The sequence below is a fragment of the Amblyomma mixtum genome, chromosome 4 (assembly GCF_055824585.1).
Source record: "Amblyomma mixtum isolate Tamu chromosome 4, ASM5582458v1, whole genome shotgun sequence".
In the NCBI taxonomy this organism is placed as follows: domain Eukaryota; kingdom Metazoa; phylum Arthropoda; class Arachnida; order Ixodida; family Ixodidae; genus Amblyomma; species Amblyomma mixtum.
Window position 1 is genome coordinate 124,356,422 of NC_143015.1, and position 24,137 is coordinate 124,380,558.

General features: G+C 48.8%; 1 protein-coding gene across 1 annotated transcript in view; it reads left to right on the forward strand.

The window, feature by feature from the left end:
• The first annotated feature begins 227 nt into the window (after positions 1–227).
• LOC149348157 (protein Tob1-like) overlaps positions 228–24,137 on the forward strand; it is a 31,146-nt gene continuing 7,236 nt past the window's right edge. The window contains exons 1-3 of the mRNA XM_089587965.1: positions 228–702; positions 16,898–17,063; positions 21,017–21,215. Coding sequence (XP_089444091.1) covers positions 693–702; positions 16,898–17,063; positions 21,017–21,215 — 375 coding nt within the window. The 5' untranslated portion in view covers positions 228–692. The remainder of the gene's footprint in view (positions 703–16,897; positions 17,064–21,016; positions 21,216–24,137) is intronic.

A 24,137-nucleotide genomic window follows, 5' to 3' on the forward strand; every position in this document is an offset into this window, starting at 1 on the left:
AGTAACGAACCAACGAAAACGCGAGAATAATCAACCCATGTGTAGAAAAACAAAAGTATATAAAGTGAAGGCAGGCGGGCAAAAGCGAACAACAAACGAAGCCGGCGGAATAATAAACAAGCGCGCACTACTTTCAAGCGCGGACTACTTTCTGGCGCATGCGCGGAGGGACACGTCGATAGCAGACGATTCCCGGCGCGGCGCCGTATAAAGCCCTGGGCCGCGGCGCCAGTCGTTTTGAGCCGGGTGCGAGCTAGCGCGGCTAGCCGGCGCGTGGGACATTCATCGCCCCGCGCAAGCAAAACACACATCGCCGTCGACGCTGCCCAACACGGCTTTTTCTACTCCGCCGCTGTGCTCTTTTCCTCAACATCGGTGGTTTGTGCGGGTGCACCTGTATTCTTTCCTAACAGACTCTCTCCGTTCGTTCTTTTCCTACGTTTGCATTTTTTACGACCCGTCTCTATTTTCCAGTGGGACGCTCGCAGCGTCCGCGTCAAGAAGAAGTCGTTCTTCTGTATACTAAGTGTAGCCCAGTTGTATACATTATATACATATATATAGTCGGTCTCCAGCGCCTTTTTTAATTCTGCTCAACGTCTTGCAAGCATCGCTGCGCTGCCACCAGCTGTGTTTCTCCTTCTCTGACCGAGAAAAAGCTGCCGGACTCTCGTGACACACTTCGTCTTTGGATGCATTCCGGTGAGTCCTCGGCGCTTATTTTTATTCGATTTGTTTATTTTTTTAGTTTTAGGGCCTGTCCGGTTATCGATGTTTGTAAACAATGTGTTGTGACAACAGTACACCCCCCCCCCCCCCCCGCCTCCCGCTCTCAACCTCCAAACCCGGTCCTACCTATTCATATCTGTGCGCATGCGCGAGCGCCTGCGACCTTGAACTTCGCTCTCGGGTGTCGGTCAGGCCTGTAACATCGATAGATTGGATCTGGCAAAGCGGCTTTGGAGTGCATTGTGTCGTCAGGGTTTATTTTCGGGCAATGCGTACCGCAGCTAATGACAATGCTGAAAACAACATCGCTAGTGGCGCCACCTCATGGTAGCTCGCTTCTCCTTCATTGGGGGTTGCGTAGGTTTATAGTGTGTCCTTACGCTAACATACTTGTGTTCTTGACTGTATTTATGGTGTACCGAATTTAGAGAAAAAGAAACCGAATCGATCATGACACCTCTTTCACATTACTGACCACAATCCAGCCCCTCCTTGTCATAAAAATGTCGGAAACCCACGTACTTATGTGTACACCACGTTCTATATCCGATGGTCTCTTACTGGAGGTTTACTGTTCCGAATATAGATTAAGAAAGACAACAATCGAAAAAGAATGAAGGGACGTCGAACATTTCTTAGTGCTTGACGCAGTCAGTGCAAGGGATCGTTAGGACTCGGCGACTTTTTTTAGGTTCTCGTCCCGGACGCGCAGAAGGTAGTTTCCCTACGTGGGGAAAAAAAGGGAACGAATAAGGAGACCTTGAAAACCGGGAGACGCGCGCGCCAGCCTTTTTTTGTCTTTTCTCGGCACAGTGGCTCCAGCGCTCTCGTCCGTAAATCGATCGATGTCTCGGAGCGCTCTCCCAGTGGCAGCGCTCGCCTGGGATAAAAACAGAGCTGCCCAGTTTGGGACACGGGAGCGCGGAACGAAAAAAAGAGACGTGCGTTATATCGTCTTATCTTGTCTCTGCATAGAGATGATATAGTATTCTGCGAATGACGCGCGTCGATTGGAGGGATGCTTTTTAGCTAGAGCGGCTGTTTACTATGGTCACATCATTAAGCCTTGCTATACGGCTGTCTAGGGGCTGACTGTTTATAGTCAGGTTATTAAGTCTTGTTATACGCCCCTCGCTTCCCAAGCGAAGAGACCTTTTTTTGTGTGCGTACGTGTGCGCCGGGACATTGATCGGTTGGCTGCGTTATAGACCTCCCCTTAGGGCGGTGTACTACCGCACTTTTCGGGATGCAACAGTTAGCTGGTCGACGACGCAATCTATAGGGCAGCTAGAAACCAGAGACGGCGCATTGGTGCTTGCATAGAAGTTATCGATATTTTGCTCTGCGCGTGTACTGAACAAAAACGTGCACTTTTCAAGGCACAGTGCAGAATACAAAATAGGACCAAGGAAAGGCAACTGATTGGAATCAGATTACACGACTCTAAATGACACAACAGAAAATAAAAGAAGGGTGAAAAAGATCCTCGACATCGAACAGATGGTGTCGGACACACAGCCCTGACAAGAATGCTTGTTGAAAGGCGGTGGATATTTATAATACGAAGGTTGAAGTTGTTGCTAACTGCTATCAAGGTAAGCAGTGCGATTACAGCTGGCCATTACGGCGGCCTCCTAGAACTTCAGATAAAAAGAAAAGATATAGCTGTATTAAATAACAGACTTGGTATACATATGCACAGAAGGTCGAATAATGTTTATTTATTCATTTAAAAAGGCTGCAGCCCCGTCAGAGGATAAGCAGGAGTCGGATATATGCCAAAACGAATATTAACAGTGAGTACAATGGGAAATTTCGTAGCACGGGCAAAGCGCCGCGTTCGGAGCAAGCAGCGGTGGCTGGAATATGTGCCACGTCCTCCGCTCCGCACTCTAGGAGGGGATAGCACGCACAGCTATAGCTGCCTCAAGCTTGCAGCCTCCTCTTGTTGTTGTCAACCGGGGTCTATTGCGGCCCGCGCTATAAATACGAGAGAAAGGAGCGAGAGAGTGGTGTCGGATGTTCCAACCTTCTTCCCCCCCCCCCCCCCCCCCCCCCTGTTCTCCCATCTGAGCTTCGGAACGACGCTCAGCTTAAGAAAGGCTCGTGCCCGAGCACAGCTGTTCGCCGCTCGGTCTGCAGAACGAACCGCCCGCCATGCATCTTTTCTTTCGCTTTCTCCCGTCGCCGTCAGCTGTCTCGAGTGCAGGTCGAGCAGTTCTGCCGAAACGAATAGGATATACCCACCGCAGTTGCGTACTCGCCGAGCGCGGCGTGAGTGGCGTCATCGTCGCACCGGCGGCAGCTTGCCTCATTTATGAAAGACGTGCTTAACCCACGGGCCTAATCCTCAGAGGGCGGTGTTATTGTTTAGTTTCTGAAGAGCTCGTTAGAAGCCCCGCTGTATACCGCGGTTTCCTTCCTGTATTTCCGGTTGCGCGCATGGCGCTGTCGTTGTGCCAGAAAGAACTAGAGTAGTTGAGGTTTTGCGTTCCTAGAGAAAAATGTTTGATATCGCTTCATAAAAATCAGATCGTCTTCCAGTTCGGTGTCGTTCGGGCTGCCTGCAAGACTGGTGTCGTCTGCTGAGCATACGGGCTGCCTGCAAGACTGGTGTTGTATTCTAGGCATTCAGGCTGCTTGCAATGCGGATGTCGTCTGCAGAGCATTCAGACCACCTTCAAGACTTGTGTCGTCTGCTAAGCATTCAGGCTGCACGACTGGCGTCGTCTTCTAGGCATTCAGGCTACCTGCAAGCTTGTTGTCGTCTGCTCCGCATTCGGGCTGCCTACAGGACTGAAGTCGTTTACTAAGCATTCGGGCTGCCTGCGAGATTGGTGTCGTCTTCTAGGCATTCAGGCTACCTGCAAGACTGGTTGGTGTCGTCTGTTGAGCATTCGGGCTGCCTACAGGACTGGCGTAATCTGTTCAGCATTCAGGCTCCCTGCAATGATGGTGTCGTCTGTTGTGCCTTCAGTCTTCCCGCACGACTGGTGTCGTTTTATAAGCAGTCAGGCCACCTTTACAACTGGTATCGTTTGCTAAACATTCCGGCTGCCTGCAGGACTGGTGTCGTTTACTAGGCATTCGAGCTGGCTGAAAGACTGGCGTCTTCTGTTAGGCATTTGGGCTGGCTGCAAGATTGGCGCTGATGGCTAAACATTCCAGTTGCCTGCTGGGTTGGTGTCGTCAGCTAAGCATTTAGGCTGCTCTCAAGTCTGGTGTGGTCTTCTAAACACTGAAGCTGCCTGCAATACAGGTGTCGTCTGTAAGCATTAGGACTGCCTTCAAGATTGGTGTCTACAAACATTGGTGTTCTCATCAGCAGTCATGCAGGCATTACGGAATCAGGGTGTAGAAGAGCCTCATATAAAAGTTCTAAAAGTTATCTATAATGGCTGCACCGCCACCATACTCTTTCGTAATGACAACAATAAAATTCTTATAAATAATGGTGGCGAGCAGGGAGGCACGATATCTCCATTGCTAATCACCGCCTGTTCACAGGAGGTATCCGGTGACCTGGATTAGGAATAGTTGGGGATAAGAGTCAATGGAGGACACCTTAGTGATCTGTGATTCGCTGATTACATTTGCAAAGTCACTCAGGGGATGAACTGCAAAATATGATCAATGACTTATACAGGAAAATCCGAACGATGCAGAAAACTAAAGTAATGTTCAACAGTCTCGGAAGGGAACAGGAGTTTGCGGTTGTTAGCGATGCACTGGAAGCGATAAAGGATTACGTCTGCTTAGGGCAGCTAGCGGCCGCAGATCCGAACCACCAGAGTGAAATCACTAGAAGAATAAGAATGGAGTGGAGCGCATATAGCAGGTTCTCTCAGATCATGAATGACAGTTTACCAATATCCCTCAAGAGAAACGTACAATCCAGCTGTATCTTGCAGGTACTCACCTATGGGGCAGAAACGTGGAGGCTAACGAAAAGGATGCAACTTAAACTGAGGACAACGCAGTCAGCTATCGGAAGGAAAATGATAGGTGTAAGCAACGTTAACAGAAAGGGAAAGAACAGAGTGGGCCAGGGAAGAAAGGTGTGTTAATTGCAGCCTAGTCGAAATCAAGAAGAAATGGAAGAAAAGACGAGGTAACCGATGGTCGTTAAGGCTAAATGACTGGATTCCAAGAGCAAACGTAGCACAGGGGGCGGGCGAAAGGTTGGTGGGCAGATTAGATTAATCAGTTTGAGGGTATAGGGTGGCCGTAGCGGGCACAGGACAGGGTTAATTGCAGAGATATGGGAGAGGCCTTCGCCCTGGAGTGGGCGTAGTCAGGCTGATGGTGATGCTGATGCTAACCATTCAGGCTGCCTGCATGACTGATGTTGTCTACTAAACATTGGGGCTGTGTGCAGATTCCGTGTCGTCTCTTTATCGTTCGGGGCACCTGAAAGCTTGTCTCTAAAAAATCGGCGGCGGCCTCCTAGCTTGGTGCCATCTACTAAAGAATCAGGCTGTCTGCTTTATGAATTTGCGAGATCTTCGAGCCTCTGAATGAAGGGAGCTGGCAGAATCGACCATATATGTGCAAGAACGCGCACGCGAGCAACACAAGTTTATCGAATTGCTGATGCCGCAAGCCTTGGTAGAGGGAAGGAAGGGGCTGTAGCCTGGAAATCGCTACTCAAAGCAGATCATGGAGGATTGAAGCGCGCAAGCTATTCGCTTTTCTCTTTTCTTCCCATCTCCTCAACTCGGCAGTTGTCATGTTTGGATCAGTGCAGTTCTAGTAACAGCGCGGAATAGTCGAGCTTGAACCCCCTAACGAGCTTGACGGGACGGACAAGACTAGATTTTGTTTGTTTGGCCATTATTCGCGCAGACGCACAATACGGGGCATTCACAGCCTGTTTCAAGATGGCGTCTATTTCCTTTTATTGTTTTTAATCACTCACGTTCTGATGACAGCTTCTGTGCCGCTGTGATAATGAAGCTTTTTGTTTTACGAACCCCAGGCAGCTTCTGTTTTTTTTTTTCCTTCATTAAATTCGGAGAAAAAGACTGGGCTTGCGCCAGTGAGAAGTAAAGTGAAAGACACCAACTGGAGCTGCTTCTTCCGTGAGTCTTGAGTCAGCCAGTACGAGGAATAGAGAAACACCTGCTCTGCTGAGGCATCGTAAAACTCGTCGAAAGGAAAAAAGTCGTGACGGTTTTCCAACGCTACGGCGAGGAGGTAGCACGCGCTTAGAAGAGCCTACCGTGCGCTGCCTGGCGTGCGTAACGTTAGTAGAGTTTTATCATAGCGTTTCCAGATACCACTACAACGCACGCGCTGCTGCCAGTGGCGGCATACAGTAACACTATGTTAAATTCTGGAATGCGAGTGGACGCATACTGCTACCAGGATTTATTTTTTGTGTTGCGTCCAGGATATAGTTTTTTTTTCTCCACACTTGCTGCAAGTATACGCCGAGAAGATGCGAACAAGAACGCGAATGAAACATAAAAAAATGGCTGCAATACTATTGACCTGCATACGCAAGCCCCTGTTTTTGTTTTAAGTAGACGTGGGGAACTTATTTAGTTGTCTTTTTACTTCCGCATCCTGTTTCACTCTTTCCTAATATGAACAGACAAGTGTATCGCCTCTTGTAATTGTCATCCTGATCTTTTTCTTATATCGGTCTTCATGTAATCACACGAAATAATAATAATTTTCCTAGAGGGCGTAGTCGCAAGCTATGACCTTTTATTCGCGATTGGCGTTCCTTACGGTGAGATTGCAAGAAGCATCAACTCGAACAAGTCTCTGTTTCCTGTTCTCATTGTGCTTCAGTACAGCGCCTCTCAGCTACAAACCGCTTCCTTCCTTTTTCTTTTTAAACGCGTGAGCAGCTTAATATCGAGACTCAAGAAAGACAAAACAGAGCGGCTTTGAAACAACTGCAAGAACGGAGAAGCACACATGCTCTCTAATTAGGGACGTCGGAAGGGCGTTCGATCAGCACATGAATGCGGCGCGGCGGCTTTCGGAGTGCAGTCGGCTAGCACCACTGCAGCTGCTTTCAATCAACAAGCCGTCGGTGTCCAATAAAAGGGTCCCGCAGCAGACGATACCGCGTATAGCGTACCACAGCAGACGGCCCCTAGCTACAGGAACATAAGCAGACGACAACGAGTGGGTGGAAAACGCGATGGGGACGTATGGTGGCGCTGCGAGGCTGCTGAGTATTAAAGAGAGAGAGAGAGAGACAGATAGAGAGGAAAAGGTCAGGTGGGAGAGAGGGGAGGAGGAATGAAAGCGCAAGATGGATGCAGAGAGGAGGAAAAGCGTACCAGCGCGAGCCCAGCGCCCCGAAACTGGGGCAAATCGATGCCGGGCGCTGTGTGGAACAAGGTCGCATGGAGGTCGGGCCGCTGCTTGGCGTTGGCCCGAGGGGGGCTCCGCTGTGTACTGTCAACATTGTTCCAATCAGCGCCCACCGCCCAACGCTGTGCTACGTCAGCACCGCGCGCCGGCGCCGCGCGGGCTACGGGCGCTCCCTCTTGGCCCAGCGCTTTTGGCAGCGCGTTGCCCACCGAGTTTGGGGAAGAACGAATCGAAACAAGCCACGTGAATTAGGTCCGGATGTTTCGTCTTTGGTCGCGGCCATGCACGGAATAGAGCCTGGCATTGCCAGTAATAGTGCAGGGAGGAGGGTATCCCGTAGACACTTCGGCAGTCTTGGCGAAGATCTGAGGAGAGGCTTACTTTGGAGTATGCAGCGGTCGAAGACTTAGTATGTTCATTCTGTTCTGCAGGAGCAATCCAGGACATATACCACGTGTGTAGAGGGATTGAACGGAACAATTGTCGGTATTATCATCGGAGTCGTTTGAGATGAAAAGGAAGGGTCAGGGACTCGTTCTCCTTTTCCGGGCGAAAGAAAAAAGTGGAAAGAACGTCTCTACCGTAACCCTCTGCCCCACCCCCAACATACAGCTTTATGGCCCGGCACTTATGATCCAGGCTCTCACGGACAGAAACAGTATCAAGAAAATTCAAGGAGGTAACAAGGGAATGCCCGGCATTCTACCCTACAGACGCAGGGAGGGGATGATTAAGAGATACAATGAGATAAGAGGAATGAAAGATCATAGCACAGTATGGAACGCGTCTATGGGGACTTGGATATCCTCTTCGGCTTTGAGTCTTAACGCTGCCATTTTCCTGTCGCGACATACGACACCGATGTCTGCGCCGTTTGCCCCGAATAATGTCCGCTATGCGGCTATCGTTGTGAAATATCGTGCATTCAAGGGGGCCCCCTAGAACCTAAGGGATAGTCTTTTAAACGCCGGCTAAATTCTCTGTATTTCATTAAACAGTCTCTCTCTCTCTCTCTCTCTAAGGGATAGTCGCAGGCAGCAACCATGGAAGGACGATAGGTGGCTGTACAAGCTCTCATCACTTCATAAAGCCCAGTGTTATATCTGCGAGGTTGATGGCAGGTAGATTAATGACTGGTCGCGAGAGGTTGCTCGGTAAGAGCAACCTGGGTCGCACTAGCCCCACCGGTGGTAGCACCAGCCATCTCAATGCAGTGGCGCATCGCTTAACCGCTGCACCACTGCGCCAGGAGGGGTATGAGGACTCACAGGGATCTATGAAGGTTTAGTAGATAATGTCCAATTCCGTACATGTGAGAATTAACCCATTAATGCTATCGCGTCATGCCATTAAGGCGGAGGTTATAAGTGTCCCCTCCGATATTTGATCAAAATGGTAGTGATCAAATGAAAGCACTATTCCGATGGGCAAACACGAGCAAGGTCTTACGATGTTTGCGGGTTTGTGCCGAGGGTAATAAATAAATAAAAATAAATCAAATCAATATCCTCGAATGGGATTCGTCCCCGCAGCGGCGCGAACACACTGCACGTCAACAGTAGGCTGTTGCCGCAGCCGAACACGCCTCATGTTAAATAGCAACACACTCTGACGCCGTGCATCGCACATCGTCTTCTTCGTCAAGTAATAATACTACCGAACTAGTATTCGCTCTTTGAGCTATATGGCGGTAGTGCGCTGCATGCGTTGGCGTGGACAAGGCTGCGGCAGAAACGAGCAGTACGCCTTTGCGTTGGCAACATTGCTGCAGAAACGCGGCACTGGAGCAGAGGCCGCCGGTGTACATTGGGTAAATTGGCATTGATCATGAAAAAGTTGAAGACGCGCATAACTCGCTCCCTGGGTCAGTGGACACCTCAATCGCGCTTTCAGGCACGTGGCGGTGGTGTCCACCACCCAAAAAATGTGATTTAGCACAATATTTAGTGCTTAGCAATCCTAAACCTCAGAGATTTTTTCTCAAGCACACCACATGGAAGATTTGGCGCCCACCCTTACTCACAAAAGTTTCTTTAGACAGTGTACATATTGGTTTGGTTTGGTTTATTGAGGTTTAACGTCCCAAAGTGACTAAGGCTATGAGAGACGCCGTAGTGAAGGGCTTCGGAAATTTCACCACCTGGGGTTCTTTAACGTGTACTGACATCGCACAGCACAAGGGCCTCTAGAATTTCGCCTTCATCGAAATTCGGCCGCCGCAGCCGGGATCGAACCCGCGCCTTTTGGGTCAGTGGCCGAGTGCCTTAACCACTGAGTCACCGCGGCGGGGCAGTGTACATATTGTTCATAGACTTAAGTCAATAAAATCTATAGACATTATATAGATAAATCCTATTGAGTAGTCTATAAACAATACAAATCCTATGGACAGTCTATAGAGAATCTAGAGAGTTGTGGCCATACACTTTCAGTAGACTTTTTTCCAGGCACAGTTTATAGACTATGAATAGACAAAAGGAAATTCTAGTAGAGCACTTTTATAAGGACAGGGCGGCGTTGCACAAGAGTTCCGCCTTGCTGTGTGCTGATGCGCGGCCCAAAGCAGGGAGCGTTTAAGCTCCCTTGGCACGCGCATAGCTCTTTCCTCATTCGAAGGCGCAATATAAGCGGCAGCAGCATAGCAGGCAAAACCGCCCTAACGACTTTGGGTTCGCTCTGCAGCGCTCTCGCCGTAAACAGCTTGCGACACCACTGGTCTCCCAGGAGTTGCGACACGAGTCCGGGATTACAGCCTAAGACCTTTCGCTTCAACTTAATGCGCGTAATGTCGTCCGGCTGGCTTTGCAGCTCTTTCCCGCCTCGACTAGCGCGTGCTGCATTTATGGCGACTCATCGGCACTTGCGTTTGGGGCTTTTGTGCTTAGAACATTCATCCCGCAGCAACTGCGCCGGCGGGGCGAAGTTTTCTGACTTACACTGTAAGCCAGGAATAGGTCGAATAGGAGTAATGGCGCCAATTAGTCAAAATTCCGCAAGTGCGCTTTCCCACATAACTATGTTGCCCCAAACAAGATGGCCGACTTCGCTGTAAAGGAACTACGTGGGCTACAGGACAGGCGCTAAAGGTGTGGATGGAATGTAAGAAACGTATTTTGGAGTAATCAAACAAAAAACCAGTCTTTCTTGCTTTGTTTCAGCTGGAAACTCATGGTCAGCCATCTTGTTTGGGACAACATTGTACATTGTTATGCGAGATAGCGCGCTTGCGGAAAATAGGGGATATTCAAAATTCCGCAAGTGCGCTTTCCCACATAACTGTGTTGCCATAAACAAGATGGCCGACTTCGCAATAAAGAAACTGCGTGGGCTACAGGACAGGCGCTTAAGGTGCGTGTGGATAGAATTTAAGAAACGTATTTTGGCAGAATAAAACAAAAAACCAGTCTTTCTTGCTTTGTTTCAGCTGGAAACCCATGGTCAGCCATCTTGTTTTGGGCAACATTGTTATGCGGGAAAGCGCACTTGCGGAATTTTGAATATCCCCTATTGAATTCAGGGATTCGAATGTATGAAGCCTGTAGGCGAAGCTTGATAAGTTTTTTTTTTCGCTAGCATTCAGAGAGACTGTGAGGACAACTTCATGCAATTGTAGTGAAATAAATATTGATTCTTTGCCTTTTTCCGGGTATGTTGACATTTTTCCGGCAGCAAGAGGCGCATTTATCGCCGATAAAATTGAATTAAAAAATCTTTGCGCCAGTTGATTCAAACTCGTGACGTCCTTGCCGAAAAGGACGGGCTGCCACCATTTTGAATTGAATAGCAGTTTAGCATAGCCTCTGGGATCCGCGCCACAAATTGGTGTCGACGCACGCACTTTACTTCCGAAATCGGCCGGGGATGGCGACACCTGTATTTTGCTTGAACGCGATAGCGTTAAAGGCCCCGTTTCCCAGAAAATCCGGTGTTGGCGTTGTCGGCGTTGTGAGCGAAAAATCATGAACATGACTCTGGTAGGCGGTCCCCAGAGCGACCTAGGAGGCAGGTGGGCATCATCACAACCTGCCCATCGGATAGAGAGCAAACTGCCCGCAGTGGCAGGTGGCAGTTATATTAATGACTGGTCGTTCGGGAAGAGCAATCTAGGCCGCAGAAGGCACACCGATGGGAGCACCTACCATCGCAGGGCCGCGGCGCATCATTTAACCGCTGCGCCACTGCGCCATGAGCGGCATGAGGACTCCCAGGGATCTAGCAGAGAATGACCTTCTGCATGTGTTGGAATAACCAATTAAGGCTATCGCGTCACACCTTCATGGCATCCCCTCCAATTTTTTGGCCTTTCTAGGTAATAGAGCAGCGTTTTCGGAGAGTGAGGTCTCTTTCTGATTAGAACGCGGTATCGTATCGGTATAGCCGATCAATTTGTCTTGAGTGTTCCTTTGAAATGGCGAAGTAATCGTCGAATAAAGCCATGCCCGGTATTCGGGGTTCTCCTCAAAACTTCAGAGAAGTGCCGAAACGCTAAGTAAGGACGTCATCTATGGTGAAATTTCACATTTCCGACGCCTTCGCCCATACCCTGTCGTGCGTCGTCGGATGCCGCCAAACAACACTCGGCAGGCTTTGCCTTCGGCGTCGTTGCTTTTTTCCCTCCGAGCAAGCGTTTATGCGCTGACAGTGTACCACCGTCGTAGATGACGTCATAATCGGGCCCCTGCCTAGCTGCTTGCACTGCAGAGAAGCCTGCGCGCCATCGCAGATTTATTCGCCATTGCGTCGCCATTTCAGATGCGGCCACAGAAGTGCTTCGCAGGCTGTACCTGCAAGCTCCACGCATTCGATCCTTTTAATCTAGTCGAATTCTGAAACCGTTTCAGGTAGCCATGGTTAAGTCAACGGCGGCGATCGTTAATGACGCTAATGGTGGTTAAGCATAGCTTTACGGTGAATTGAACTGCGGGTGATTCGCTAAACACGGTTTTTATTTTTATTTTATTTACATATACTGCAGGCCAATGTTTTGGCCCAAGCAGGAAGGGCATACAAATTTAGAACACAACAAGAAGAACATAAACAATGCGGTTATACAGCAACGTGTACGGCCTCTCTTAATTCCTTTTTTACGCAGGCAGCAAACCGTGGTCGCACTTAACCGCGGTTATCCTGCCCTATGTAACAAAGGTACAACTGTGGCTGCGGTGCTTTTTTTATTTATTTATAGTACCCTCAATGCACAGACATTATAGAGGGAAGGGGCTAAACAGCATTAAAAAAAAGTTGCCATTGCAAGAAGATACATGAAGATAAACTCAAAAATTTAAATCTAATAGAAGAGTAGAATACTATAGAACGCGTACAATAAAATACATAAAGCATAAATAACTTTAACACTTAGTTTGTAAATGAGAATAACAGTTCCTCTCGCAGGGACTAATCCCCACGGGCCTTTCAATCCTTTCGGGCTTACACTGCTGTAGGAGTCATTTTGGGCATTGGGCAGAAAAGTGCACAGTGCTGGATAGGAGAGCTAAGGGGGCGGGAGAAAAAGATAGACTTACTTACAAAGGAGGGTAGAGAGGTCGGCTTGGGTCATCGCTCTCTGGCCTTCCACTCTGCACCGGGGGGGGGGGGGGGGGGGGGGGGGGGGAGTGGAGAGGGGAAGGAAGATGGTCATGATGAATGACGATGTGGAGAGAAAAGAGGTGCGAGCAGTGTGCGCGAAGTACCGAAGCGGGTTTTCTTTATGCCTTCCGACTTTTAGCATCTCGGAGTAAAGAGTATATGCGGAGCCGACCAGAAAAATGAAACTTGGGCGCAAGAGAATGAACGCAGGCGAATGAAGTATTTTTTTTCTTTGCGTAGGCCGGCTGGAAGAGAACATTCGCGCAAGCAGTAACGCTCGTGAAGTACGACAAGATCGCTTTAAATTTTGCTGGGTCCGAGGGCTTAAATATTGTAGCATAAGGCGACACTTATTAGCGACCGCTCCTTGTATTTTTTTTTCTACATTCATGTGCGCAAGTCATGGCCAGCGTTACCTGCATTGAACGTGGCTCGTCTACTATAGCGAACTCCGGAAGCGAGTGTTAAAACTTGGAGGACACTTAAGTTCACCTTGCGTGAATGAGCAATAGCGTTAAAGTGTCTCTAAGGCAGCGTTGGGATCCCCTGGGGCATCATTTCGTAGACGTCGACAAGCTTGTTGATATCACGTCATCATCATCATCATCGTCAGCCCGACTACACCCACTGCAGGGCAAAGGCCTCTCCCATGTCTCTCCAATTAACCCTGTCCTTTGTCAGTTGCCGCCACTGTATCCCCGCAAACTTCTCAATCTCATCCGCCCACCTAACTTTCTGCCGTCCCCTGCTACGTTTGCTTTCTCTTGGAATTCACTCCGTTACCCTGATGGGCCAGCGGTTATCTTGCCTTCGCATTACATGCCCTGCCAAAGCCAATTTCTTCCTCTTGATTTGAACTAAGATGTCATTAACCCGCGTTTGATATCACGTACTGCCTCATTACATAGCATCGTCCGTATTAATTGTTGACGCTAATTAGTGAAACTAATTAACTAAGTTCTCCTGTAATGTAATCTGAGCGTTTTGAGACGCCCGTACAAGGCCTCCAGTGGTATGGAGGTAGCGTGCCAGCTCCCGTCCCGAAGGACAGCGGTTCGATACCGCTTCGGCACCTTTCTGTTTTGAGGGAAACTGCCTGGCCACGTCACTAGCCTCTCACCCAATCATGATTTTCCGGCCACGGTGACGCCGGGGTTTCCGGTGAACGACACGTTTAACGCTATCCCTCCAAAAGTCGCCGACACGAGGAGCCCAACGCCAACGCAGCTCCGCAGGGTTTACGTTGCACTATCACTTTTCCATTCTGTGCCGAATGACGTCATTCGCCATCTTGTGCTTGAGCTTTCTGCGAGATCGCCTATCGAGCGCAGTATAGATCGCTCTGCTCGTTCAGAACGAGGCCTTAATTTTTTTTTTATCTGCCGCACTGCCGTCGAAACGAGATTGCATTGAAAGTCAAATTACCCCCAGAGCCTTTTGTAACGGAAGTTTTTAGTTTTTATATTGTGCAGCAGCTGCTGTGTGCCAGCGAAAAATGGTTTCCTTGAAGTGTTCCACTTTAAAGAAGGGTTGTATTCACCTCAAAGGGAAAAATTGCGAGCTTTAGAAGAAACGAAAAAACTGCGAGACGGTACAGCACTTTGGAGGCTTTAATCTTATGAGGCCTGTTATGCGCGTTCACCATGCCGTGAATAATTGCAAAGAATCCTGAAAGAATCGTCCTGAGGAAATGCAGTGGATATTGAAAACTCGATAAAGGCTGAACAAGATGCTCCGCTTACATTTGCTGCCTCCCCCACGGAATGCGTCGCTACTGATGACGTCAAAAGATGCATTAAAGCCGGGATAATTTCGACCACCTGGGAAACTTTAACGTGCACTGACATGGCACAGCACACGGGCGCCTTTTGCGTTTCGCCTTCATCGAAACGCGACCGCCGCGGTCGGGTTCGAACCCGGGAACTCGGACACATCGTTAAGGAAGGGATGAAGGAGGCTACGATGGAAGAGAGAAAGAGGCGCCGTAGGGGAGGGTTCCGGGATAACTTCGTCCATCTGGGGATCGTCAACGTTCACTTAACTCGCACAGCACACACATCGCACTGAACATTTCACCTCCAACGAAACGTGGCGGCCGCGTCAAGGATCTCATCCTGCGGACTTTGGCTCAGGCTCCGAGCTCCATCACCACTGCGCCACCGTGGCTGGCCGCGCTCTGCTTACTGTATACACACTGCCCGTTGTGTCGTATGACGGTGCGGGCAGGGCACTTTTTTCTTGTTTATTTTTTTAAAGCCCACACTAATATCTGTATACACACTGTAGCCCGTTGTGCGTTTAGCGGTGCGGGCGGGCATTATTATTTTTTATTCTTTTTAATCGCCCACTCTAACTTTTGTATACACCCTGCTGATTTACACAGCGCTAAAGACGGGGGCATGAAACGTAAACACAAGCGCTGCTTCATGTATCTGTCTTTCGCGCTGTCTAAAGCTGCAATGCAACGCCTTACCAACTCGCTTAGATATCTCTTCTTCTGCATTACAGGACATGCTACCCGTAACGTTAGTCCGTGATATGACGTCGAATGTTTGGAGCAGCTTAGACACTAAAGCAAAAGGAGAGCAGTGACGCCACCATTCAAAACGTCTTGGAACGCTGACGGAAAGTAGCGAAGGAGTGCCGTAGGCGTTTCATTCTGAGAAAAGGTTTCTGTCTCATCACTCTGATTGCTCCGCGGATCGATTCAGGAGTGCGCACAGGAGGGGGTTGCCAGATCCCGATGTGAAACAGGAGGTCTTCTTTGCTGTTGAACTAAACACCTACAGGTATTCCTTTTTCTAAAGGACCATGGCCAGTAGATCGGCGATGGCCGCCTACGTCACCCCCTGTGGGGAGGAGGAAGCTAAGATTTCACGACGAGTGGGGACAGGAGAAAATGATGCGCTGCACATTTGCATATGGAGGGGGAAGTTGGAGGGATTATAGAGGCAATTTTAGACGTGTAGATTGTGCTGGACTGATTAAGGGTTTCAGCTGGTTGTCCCAGAGCACTTGTGCGGTGGTGAGGATCAGGAATGGTTTGGTTTGGTTTATGGGGTTTAACGTCCCAAAGCGACTAAGGCTATGAGAGACGCCGTAGTGGAGGGCTCCGGAAATTTCGACCACCTGGGGTTCTTTAACGTGCACTGACATCGTACAGTACACGGGCCTCTAGAATTTCTCCTCCAAAGAAATTCAACCGCCGCGGCCGGGATCGAACCCGCGTCTTTCGGGTCAGCAGCCGAGCACCATAACCGCTGAGCCACCGCGGCGGCTGGATCAGGAATGGGAAGGGTCCATAGGGAGGCTGGAGGGTCTTCTAATATTTGTGTTTCTGCATTATTTCCGGTTGCAGTGTGAGCAGGGTCTTGCGAAGCGCGACCATCAACAGGCGCTTCCGCGTTCTAAAGAATGCTCTTGCTGTACAAAGAGAGAGAAAACTCGACAAAATGAGTCACATAGCCCACTCGAATATTTAAGTGAAAAATGGGCGCAAACCAAGTTCTTGTAAGGAAACACCGCATTTCGCAACCTACGCGGTTTCTTCATCAGGGTGCGACTGCAGGCGAGTTGAAGCTTGTTTTTTTTTTATGTTTAAAAGCCAAGATTAAACTTGCTCGCAGTCATACCCTGATGAGGAAACCGAGTAGGCTTCGAAACGTTGTGTTTTTCCTAGAAGAACTTCATTGGCTTTAATTTCCTACTTTAATTTGCATCGCCAACTAGCCAAACCTCCGTCGGACGTTTTCGTTGGGGCCCATTTGAATAATGTATGCGACTTAACCGTACGTTGTTCGTTGAAACTACGTCAGCCCTTCGCGTGATACCTGTGCCGCCAGAGGTCAGCACAGGTCACCTCTTACGTTGATATTTTGGAGCCCCAGAAGCACCCGGCAAAGTGTTACATCACACCCTCCTTCGCTCCCAACTTCTTTTCCTGGTCTGAATGTTTTTGTTTTACCTTGTTATGTGTCTGCGTCCCACTCGAGTAGCGATGTTTGCATTTAATCATATCCCAACTCGCCGTGTTTCAGCAATGCGGCTGCCATATATGACCATAACGAAAACTGTTGGTATTTTGTGCTGGTCTCCTTTGTCAGTGCTCAGTGTGGTTTTTCTATATGCCTACCACACAATGCTGTCTTAATTCTGTGGCGGCTTCGTACGTTGTTGCTTTTCCTATAGCGTAGCATTTTAGCCTTTGACGTGTGCATGACCTCTTGATGGCGCCTGTGTGTCCCCGCAGTGGCCGACTCGGAGGCCGGCGCGGGTCCCAGCAGGATGCAGGTGGAGATCCAGGTGGCGCTCAACTTCCTCGTCTCCTTCCTCTACAACAAGCTGCCCCGGAGGCGCGTCAACCAGTTCGCCGAGGAGCTGGACCGGGCGCTGAGGCGCAAGTTCCGAGGACACTGGTGCGTTCTCCCCTCGTGTCACGTGACGAGAATGCGTAGGCGTGACAATGTGGTCTTGCTTGTGAGGTCGTCATTTCGTTCGACCGGCGACCACGAGATCTTTGCAGAGGGTTTCGTGTTATCTCGCGTGTTTTTATTTTTGATCTCGTAAATGAATTTGCATCCACGAGTAGGGCTATAGCGGCCCTCCTCTGCTGTGACGCGGTTGTTAGATGCTAGCTCTCATCACCGTCTTGAACCAGAAAGACCGAGTAGTTTAGTTTGCGCATCTACGTTCACAGAATATCAGACAACATTGCGTCGACGCCGAAAACCTTCCTTCATTCGGCGTATCGCTGCTTGACGCATGTAACCATGATGGAGCTTCGCAGGCAATAATAGAAGGACATGATTCGACTGGATGATACAGTTTCCACCTCTGCGGCACCGTATTGCTGTAAATATTTGCCAGAAAAGAAAAAAAAAACCTTTTAGGATGTTGACCCACTAGGGAATCGAATCGTGTCTTCGCGTGGGACTCCTATATTGAGCTGTTCTCGCCGCCAGTATTGCAAGAGTACGAATACCTGTCTTCACTGCCTGCGCGATCGTATTGTCGTGCGCGTCGCAGGATCGTTACAGTGCGACCGGTGACTACTTCAGTTTATGTACGCGGAAATCGATTGAAAGCACGTCTCAGGATCTTCTTATACAGCGACTCTCTGGAGCCGTGTCATTCACCACTGCGTGGCAGCGAAGTTGATCGATCTCTCATGGCAGTCAAGAGCTTTGTTCTGCATTCAAATCTTCTTCCGTCGCGCGACGTGCCGCTGCATTGCGGCATTTTCCTCGAGTCTTCCTTTCCGGATCGATGCTTGCGTCCCCGCCTCGGGCTGTCACGTCCTTTCTACTTCGTGCGACCTTGGACACGTGCGAGACAGCTACGCAACCCTATTTCTTTCATTCGCTCTTTTATTGCGAAAGCAATACTACTTGCACTTTCACGCCTTTGCCGTGCCGCGGCGGTGACCACCATCGTGCCGCGGCGGTGACCACCATTGACCTTCATTTCACCTTGATTGCATTAGATTAAATTTGATTGGACTGGATTGAATTGGATTAGATTAGGTTAGATTACATTGCATTGGATTGGATATGAGTGCATTAGATTGGATTGAAGTGGATTGGATTGGATTGGATGGGATTGGTTTGGATTAGGTTAGATTACATTGCATTGGATTGGATAGGAGTGCATTGGATTGGGTTGGAGTGGATTGGATTGGTTTGGATTGGATTGTATAACCGATGCATCACCACAAGTCTAACCACAAGCACCACCACCAGCTACACTACCAGCTGTACCATGGCGTAGGTACGGATATTGCTTTCGCAATTACCGGGCTTAACCAAGCTAAGCCACAGCGAATTTTTCTGGCCATGAATGGTTAGGCGGATGTTTTTTTTCGCTCTCGTTGCCTCCCGAGAACGTGGAAGAGGACTTCCACACCTGTGCGTTCTTTCTCAAACAGGAGGCGTAGTCTAGAGATAGCTCCACTGCCGTCGTCTCCGGGGTTTCTTTTTTTTCGCGCCGGTTGTCGTTCAGGCGTCCGCAAGCGCCATCCCATTACCGCGTCTCATTACAGAAGTGACGGCCGGGGGGGGGGGGGGGGATCTTCGTTGAGCTGAGTGCGTACAGCCGAGGGCTTACATAATGAAACACGCCACGTCGACGCTTGTTGTGACCGCTCTCCTCCCCACCCTTCCACTATACCTTTATGTAAGCGGTCTGAAACGGCATACACATTATCGTATGCACATACGCACACTAACCTCGCAGGCCTGCACGCTTCTCAAGTATACTAAATGAAGTTAGTCATGTTCATTTACTGCGCGTGGTAACAAGTGCTGATGCAAAACTCTCGGTTACAAAACCCCTTTAAAGTGAATGCAGGAATATGTACAGTCGCCACAAAAAGTTCATGGGACACAGATGCTCGGGAACAAATTTGCTGCAGCGCCACCTCGCGACAAGCCCTCTTGGTATTGGTACCAGCGGGTGGACTATGCACGTTACCTCGGACATGCAGGCATTTCACGCAGTTGTCTTCCGCAGCTGAGCTCAATTTTTTTTTTTCACACGCCTGCATACCACAAACTTGTGTTGCCGTCTGTACTTAACGGGTAAATCAACACGGAAGGTAACGCTGCGTTGCTGGCTACATCCAGTGAGTAGTTCCCTCAGGGCTGAGTGGCTGAGTGAGAAGATCATGTTATTTTTTAGTTTTTCTAAAACTCTGTTAGCTAGTGGCAGCGTCTCTTTAGCGCATTTTTGAATGAGATACAGGTGCACATGTAAATATCGCCGTTAAGAGAGCTTGATATGTTAGAGCTCGTTACAGCTGCAGCCGCAAATGCAAAATTCAGTTCATAGTACATCTTTACCTGTCCCCGTATTTTTATGCTCGTCTTAGATTGGATTTGGGCGCACCAGAATACATTTGTTTTTCCTGTTACTGGCATGAAGTGTTTCATGCACTGAGATGAATAAAAAAAAGTACCTTAGATATTAAGGCTTACTGTAGCTTCTGGTTTAAAACAAACCCAGTTTTTCCTACCGAGGTCCTATATGTCCGAACGCAATTTTCCCGGCTGTTTAATCTGAAGTCGAGTTTTAAACTCCTCCTAAGAAAAAAAAACTACCCTGTGCTTACCAGTTGCTCGACTCGTTTGTTCTTGACACGAAAGTCGGAGATATAAAGCTGCAAGACAGTGCTTAGCAATACGAGCAACTAGACTGGGTGGCCCCTTCTGCATCAGGGTGCACTAATTATGTACGTACGACATGCATCGCGCAAGAACTGCCTGGTTTTCCTTGACGCACCGTAATACATGGCATCGTGATGTAGCGTCCTTGGGCTTACATTGATGATTGAACTGAGCTGCTACCGTATGATATGTTCCTGGTGAAACGTTCAGCATAGTGATTCCCATAAATAGAAAAGTTTTCTGTATGGCTCTTATTGAAAATGCATACGGATTCATACGGCAACATACGGATTCTATATCTGTGGTGCATGCAGAACTGTCGAGATTCAAACGGAATCCACATAACATCTTGCACATGGTGTGAACGTTATCTGGAAACCATAGGAAAGACATATGGATGCTTAAGGATTTCCGTATATATTTTTCAATGACGTCTTGACTTTGCATTCCTATAACTCCATATGTGCGGCTTATACGGAACGTTTCCATACGGATGGTATATTGCAGCTGGTATTAAAGGCGAAAGCCTTTAATGCTTCATACTGTCGTTAGCAGCCGTGTCGGCAGCCGTGTCGGCAGATGTGTCCGCGTTTTGACGGGTGTCCACCGAGATATGCGAGACAGTTACTGCGTAATTTCCTTTCCTCAAATACAATTTTCAGTTTCTTCATTACGGCCCCTCTTTGTCTTTCTTCTTTCACTCCCACTTCCTCCCTTCCTGTACGGTGCGGTTCGGGGTCACCGTTTATAAAGATCTATAAACGATGGTTCGGGTGTCCACCGAGATGACAGAGAATTACTGCGCCATTTCCTTTCCTCAAAAAGCGTTGCGTTCTAAGGGCAAGGCATCGCGCCGAACGGATGGTGGCGTTCCATGGACTCCCTGGCAGCGCTACAACACGCTGTCGCGTTCCACTCCTAAAGGCGAAGCTTAAGCGTTGTTCATTACCAGTTAATTAGTAGTTTGTAATTAATCAGTAATTAGCTCCTAATTAGTAATTTGTCATTACTTCGTCATCAATTATGTGTGACGTAATCCAGTGGTGACGTCACCAGTGGCACAGAGGCAGTCAAAGTGGTGCGGAAAACGCTTTCGCCTCTACGCTCTTTAGACAGTCAAAGTGCCCCCCCCCCCCCCCCTGAATTTCTCTACACTGCAGTGCAGTCACTGAGCGCTTGCTATAACTTGTGCGCGCACGTGCACGCAGGTACCCAGAGAAGCCGTACCGGGGCTCGGCGTTCCGCTGTGTGAAGACGTCGCCGCCGCTAGACCCAGTGTTCCAGATAGCGGCGCGGGAAAGTGGCGTCGACCTGCGGGACGTGCGTGAGAACCTGCCTCCGGACCTGAGCATCTGGATAGACCCCGGCGAAGTCTCCTACCGAATCGGGGAGAAGGGCGCCGCTCAGGTGTGTGTGCGAGACTCTGTGCGTGTAGAAGGGCAGCGGCAGCTTTCTTGCGGAACTCCTGTCCACAGGCTGAATGGTCAAGTTTGTACAGTCGGGGACAAAAGTCTCCGGGCCACGTGTTCCTCTAACGAAGCCGATAGCTCTGCTATTAGCCGGCGGCTGGAGACCACACTTGTGGAGGTAAAAGTTAAATTTTTGTTCTTTCATCTCCACAAGTGCGGTCTCCAGTCGCTGTCTGATAGTAGAGCTATAAGCTTCGTTTGAGGAACACGTGGTCCGGAGACTTTTGTCCCCGACTGTACGAGGACAACTCAATAGGTTTCGCCATCTTGGTTGTAACGTCTTCAGTGATTGAATATGCAGAAGTTGGTTTCAATGATCACTTAAAATTTTGTTTTCACTAAGAGCGCATCACTGTTTATTTATTTATTTAGAGATACTGTCAATCCACTGAGGATTTTAACAGGAAGGGCGCTGGAATAAGGCATATCAAAGTATAAACTACAACAACGTCAATGAATAATGGACACAAAGAGTGAACAAGAAGAAGGATTGAAGGGCAATATAAAACGACTACAGTGTCGCACTTAATTAAGGTCCAATACATAAAAGTCATGAGTACAGCAATAGGATCGTCGGATTGTACAGTTAGTTGACGACAAGATAACTATCAATACATGGGATATATGTGAGATTAGAAACGAACAAGCACTGGTAAGAAAAATAGCAAGGCAATAAAAAGGAAGTTGCCAACAAAGGTTCAGAATTCAAGTGTGTTTACGAGTGAAGATAATTTTCTACCGACTGAGTGAAGATATCTAGTGATGTGCTGCGGGTAATGGAGTGTAGTTCGATGCAGTTCCCACCAGCGGCGAGGCACTTCTGCCACCGGTATGCCACTAGTCCCTGCAGGCATGCCACTGGTCCTGGCTTTGTGCCACTAGCGCCTGCTGGTGTGCCACTAGTCCCTACCGATGCGCTACTAGTTCCTTCTGATGCCCCACAAGTCCCTGCCGGTGTTTCACCAGAAGAGCGTGCCATTGGTTCCTAGAAGAATGAGGGCGGCTGGTTGGCTTACTCACATCACAGCCCGGACCTCACTCTGTGGTACCCCGCCGTTTGCCTACATGCATCTGAATGTTGTGCACTTCGCGTCCGATGAAGAGGTTACCAGAGCAATGCGCCCCTGGTGTGGTCAACCGTTGCCCTAATTCACCTACGACGACTTGCAGGGACTATAGAGACACAATGGTGACAGAAGGGCATTGCCAGTGGTGGAGACAGTAATGGAAAGTGCTGAGCTCCGGAGAAGAAGGCATTTCGAACTTTGATTTTTGGCAGCGCATCTAAGTTCCATCACTCAGTAAATACCATAGCTCAGGAGTTACAACTTTACAGCCCTGGTAAAAAAACATGACGGACCGTGACGCATGGAAGGGAAGGTGCGCAAAACAGCATTGTTGTTTTTTGTGTGCCCTTGCTGCCTTTGTGAGAACTCGCATTGTCGCTCTACCAGAAGGTATGCACCGCATGCAGAGCTGAGAAAAAAGGTCAGATCTGCCACATCACCCAGGGTCTTGTATACAGGTTGTTGGCCTTTGAACAAATTTATGTTCCTGGTAAATGGGTGTATTAAAAAGTAATAATACGCCATGGCGTGCACCAGCGTCATAAATAACCGATCATGAAGTTACACATGTATTCCTTCACAATGATCTGAGTTATAGCTTGTCTGGCTGTCGTAATCTTATAGTCGCGTTCCATTCCTTGGGGGTATTTTTAGTCCTCTTCGAAGCGAGGAAGTTTGTTTGTTTGTTTATTGTGCTTAAGACAGTACAGAAGTAGTGCCAAGGGGCAGAGGCAAAAGGCGATAGCAATGAACGCCTGACTGGGCCAATGTCCCTACAAAACTTGCAGCACAAACAGCACACACATAGGAATGAAAATGAAGCAAACTTGCACATGAACAGAGGCAATCTGTCGATTACAGAGGAAATTAAAAAGAGCAGGATTGAAGCCAGCACTAAGTAGTCAAATTATACAATTGTGTAAACTAAGCACAAGTGATAGAACCTTCTAAGTGATAGAGAATTGCGCCCCGCGCCCCAAAGTGCTTCTGTAACTAGCTGCGTAAACCTAGATCACGGTCATGTGAGCAAGAAATCGAAAATTACAATGTCTGCTTATTGCTGCTTGAGTATTATTGCCACATGCAAGTACCTCCTGGTTGCTGTCTTTGTGGCACAGAAAGTATCTCAACTTACAAAAAGCGTGGTTGTGATTTTTACCGCTTTCAGCGCCGCTTTTACTTTCTCGACGCGGAAGGAAGGAAGGGAAAACTTTATTTACACTAATGGTTTTTCCTGCGGTTTGGGGGCATCTTCAGAGACGTCTTGGTTCTACCCCCAGGAGCCTTCTCTGTCGAAGTCGTCCGCCTCTAATCAGTGGTCGGTTGCCCTCAGTCCAGGGCTCCGCTGGCCACTGCCGCCCGTTGAGCTCGCTGTACCAGACCTTGTTGGTCTTCGCAGCGGTCGCTGGACAGCAGAGTCTCCCACTGCTTCGCACTCGGGTTTTGTATTTTGGGGACCACGTCTATGTTTTGGCAGGCCCATGTGATGTGGTATAGTGTAGGTTTTTCGTCGCACCAGGGACATTTGTTCGTGTATATCGTAGGGTGCATTTTGTTTAGTATATGTAGGTTTGGGAAAGAGCCTGTTTGTAATTGTCTCCAAGTGACAGCTTCCTCTCTGCTGAGAGATTTGTGCGGTGGGGGATATCGCATTCTTCTGCCTCTATAGTTTTGTAGTATGGCCGAGTATTCCCTGGGTGCTGGCGCGAGTTCCGCGGTCTCGTCGGAAGCTCGGAAAGTAATGTATCCTCGAGCTATCCTGTCGGCCTCTCGGTTCCCTGCCACCCCCGTGT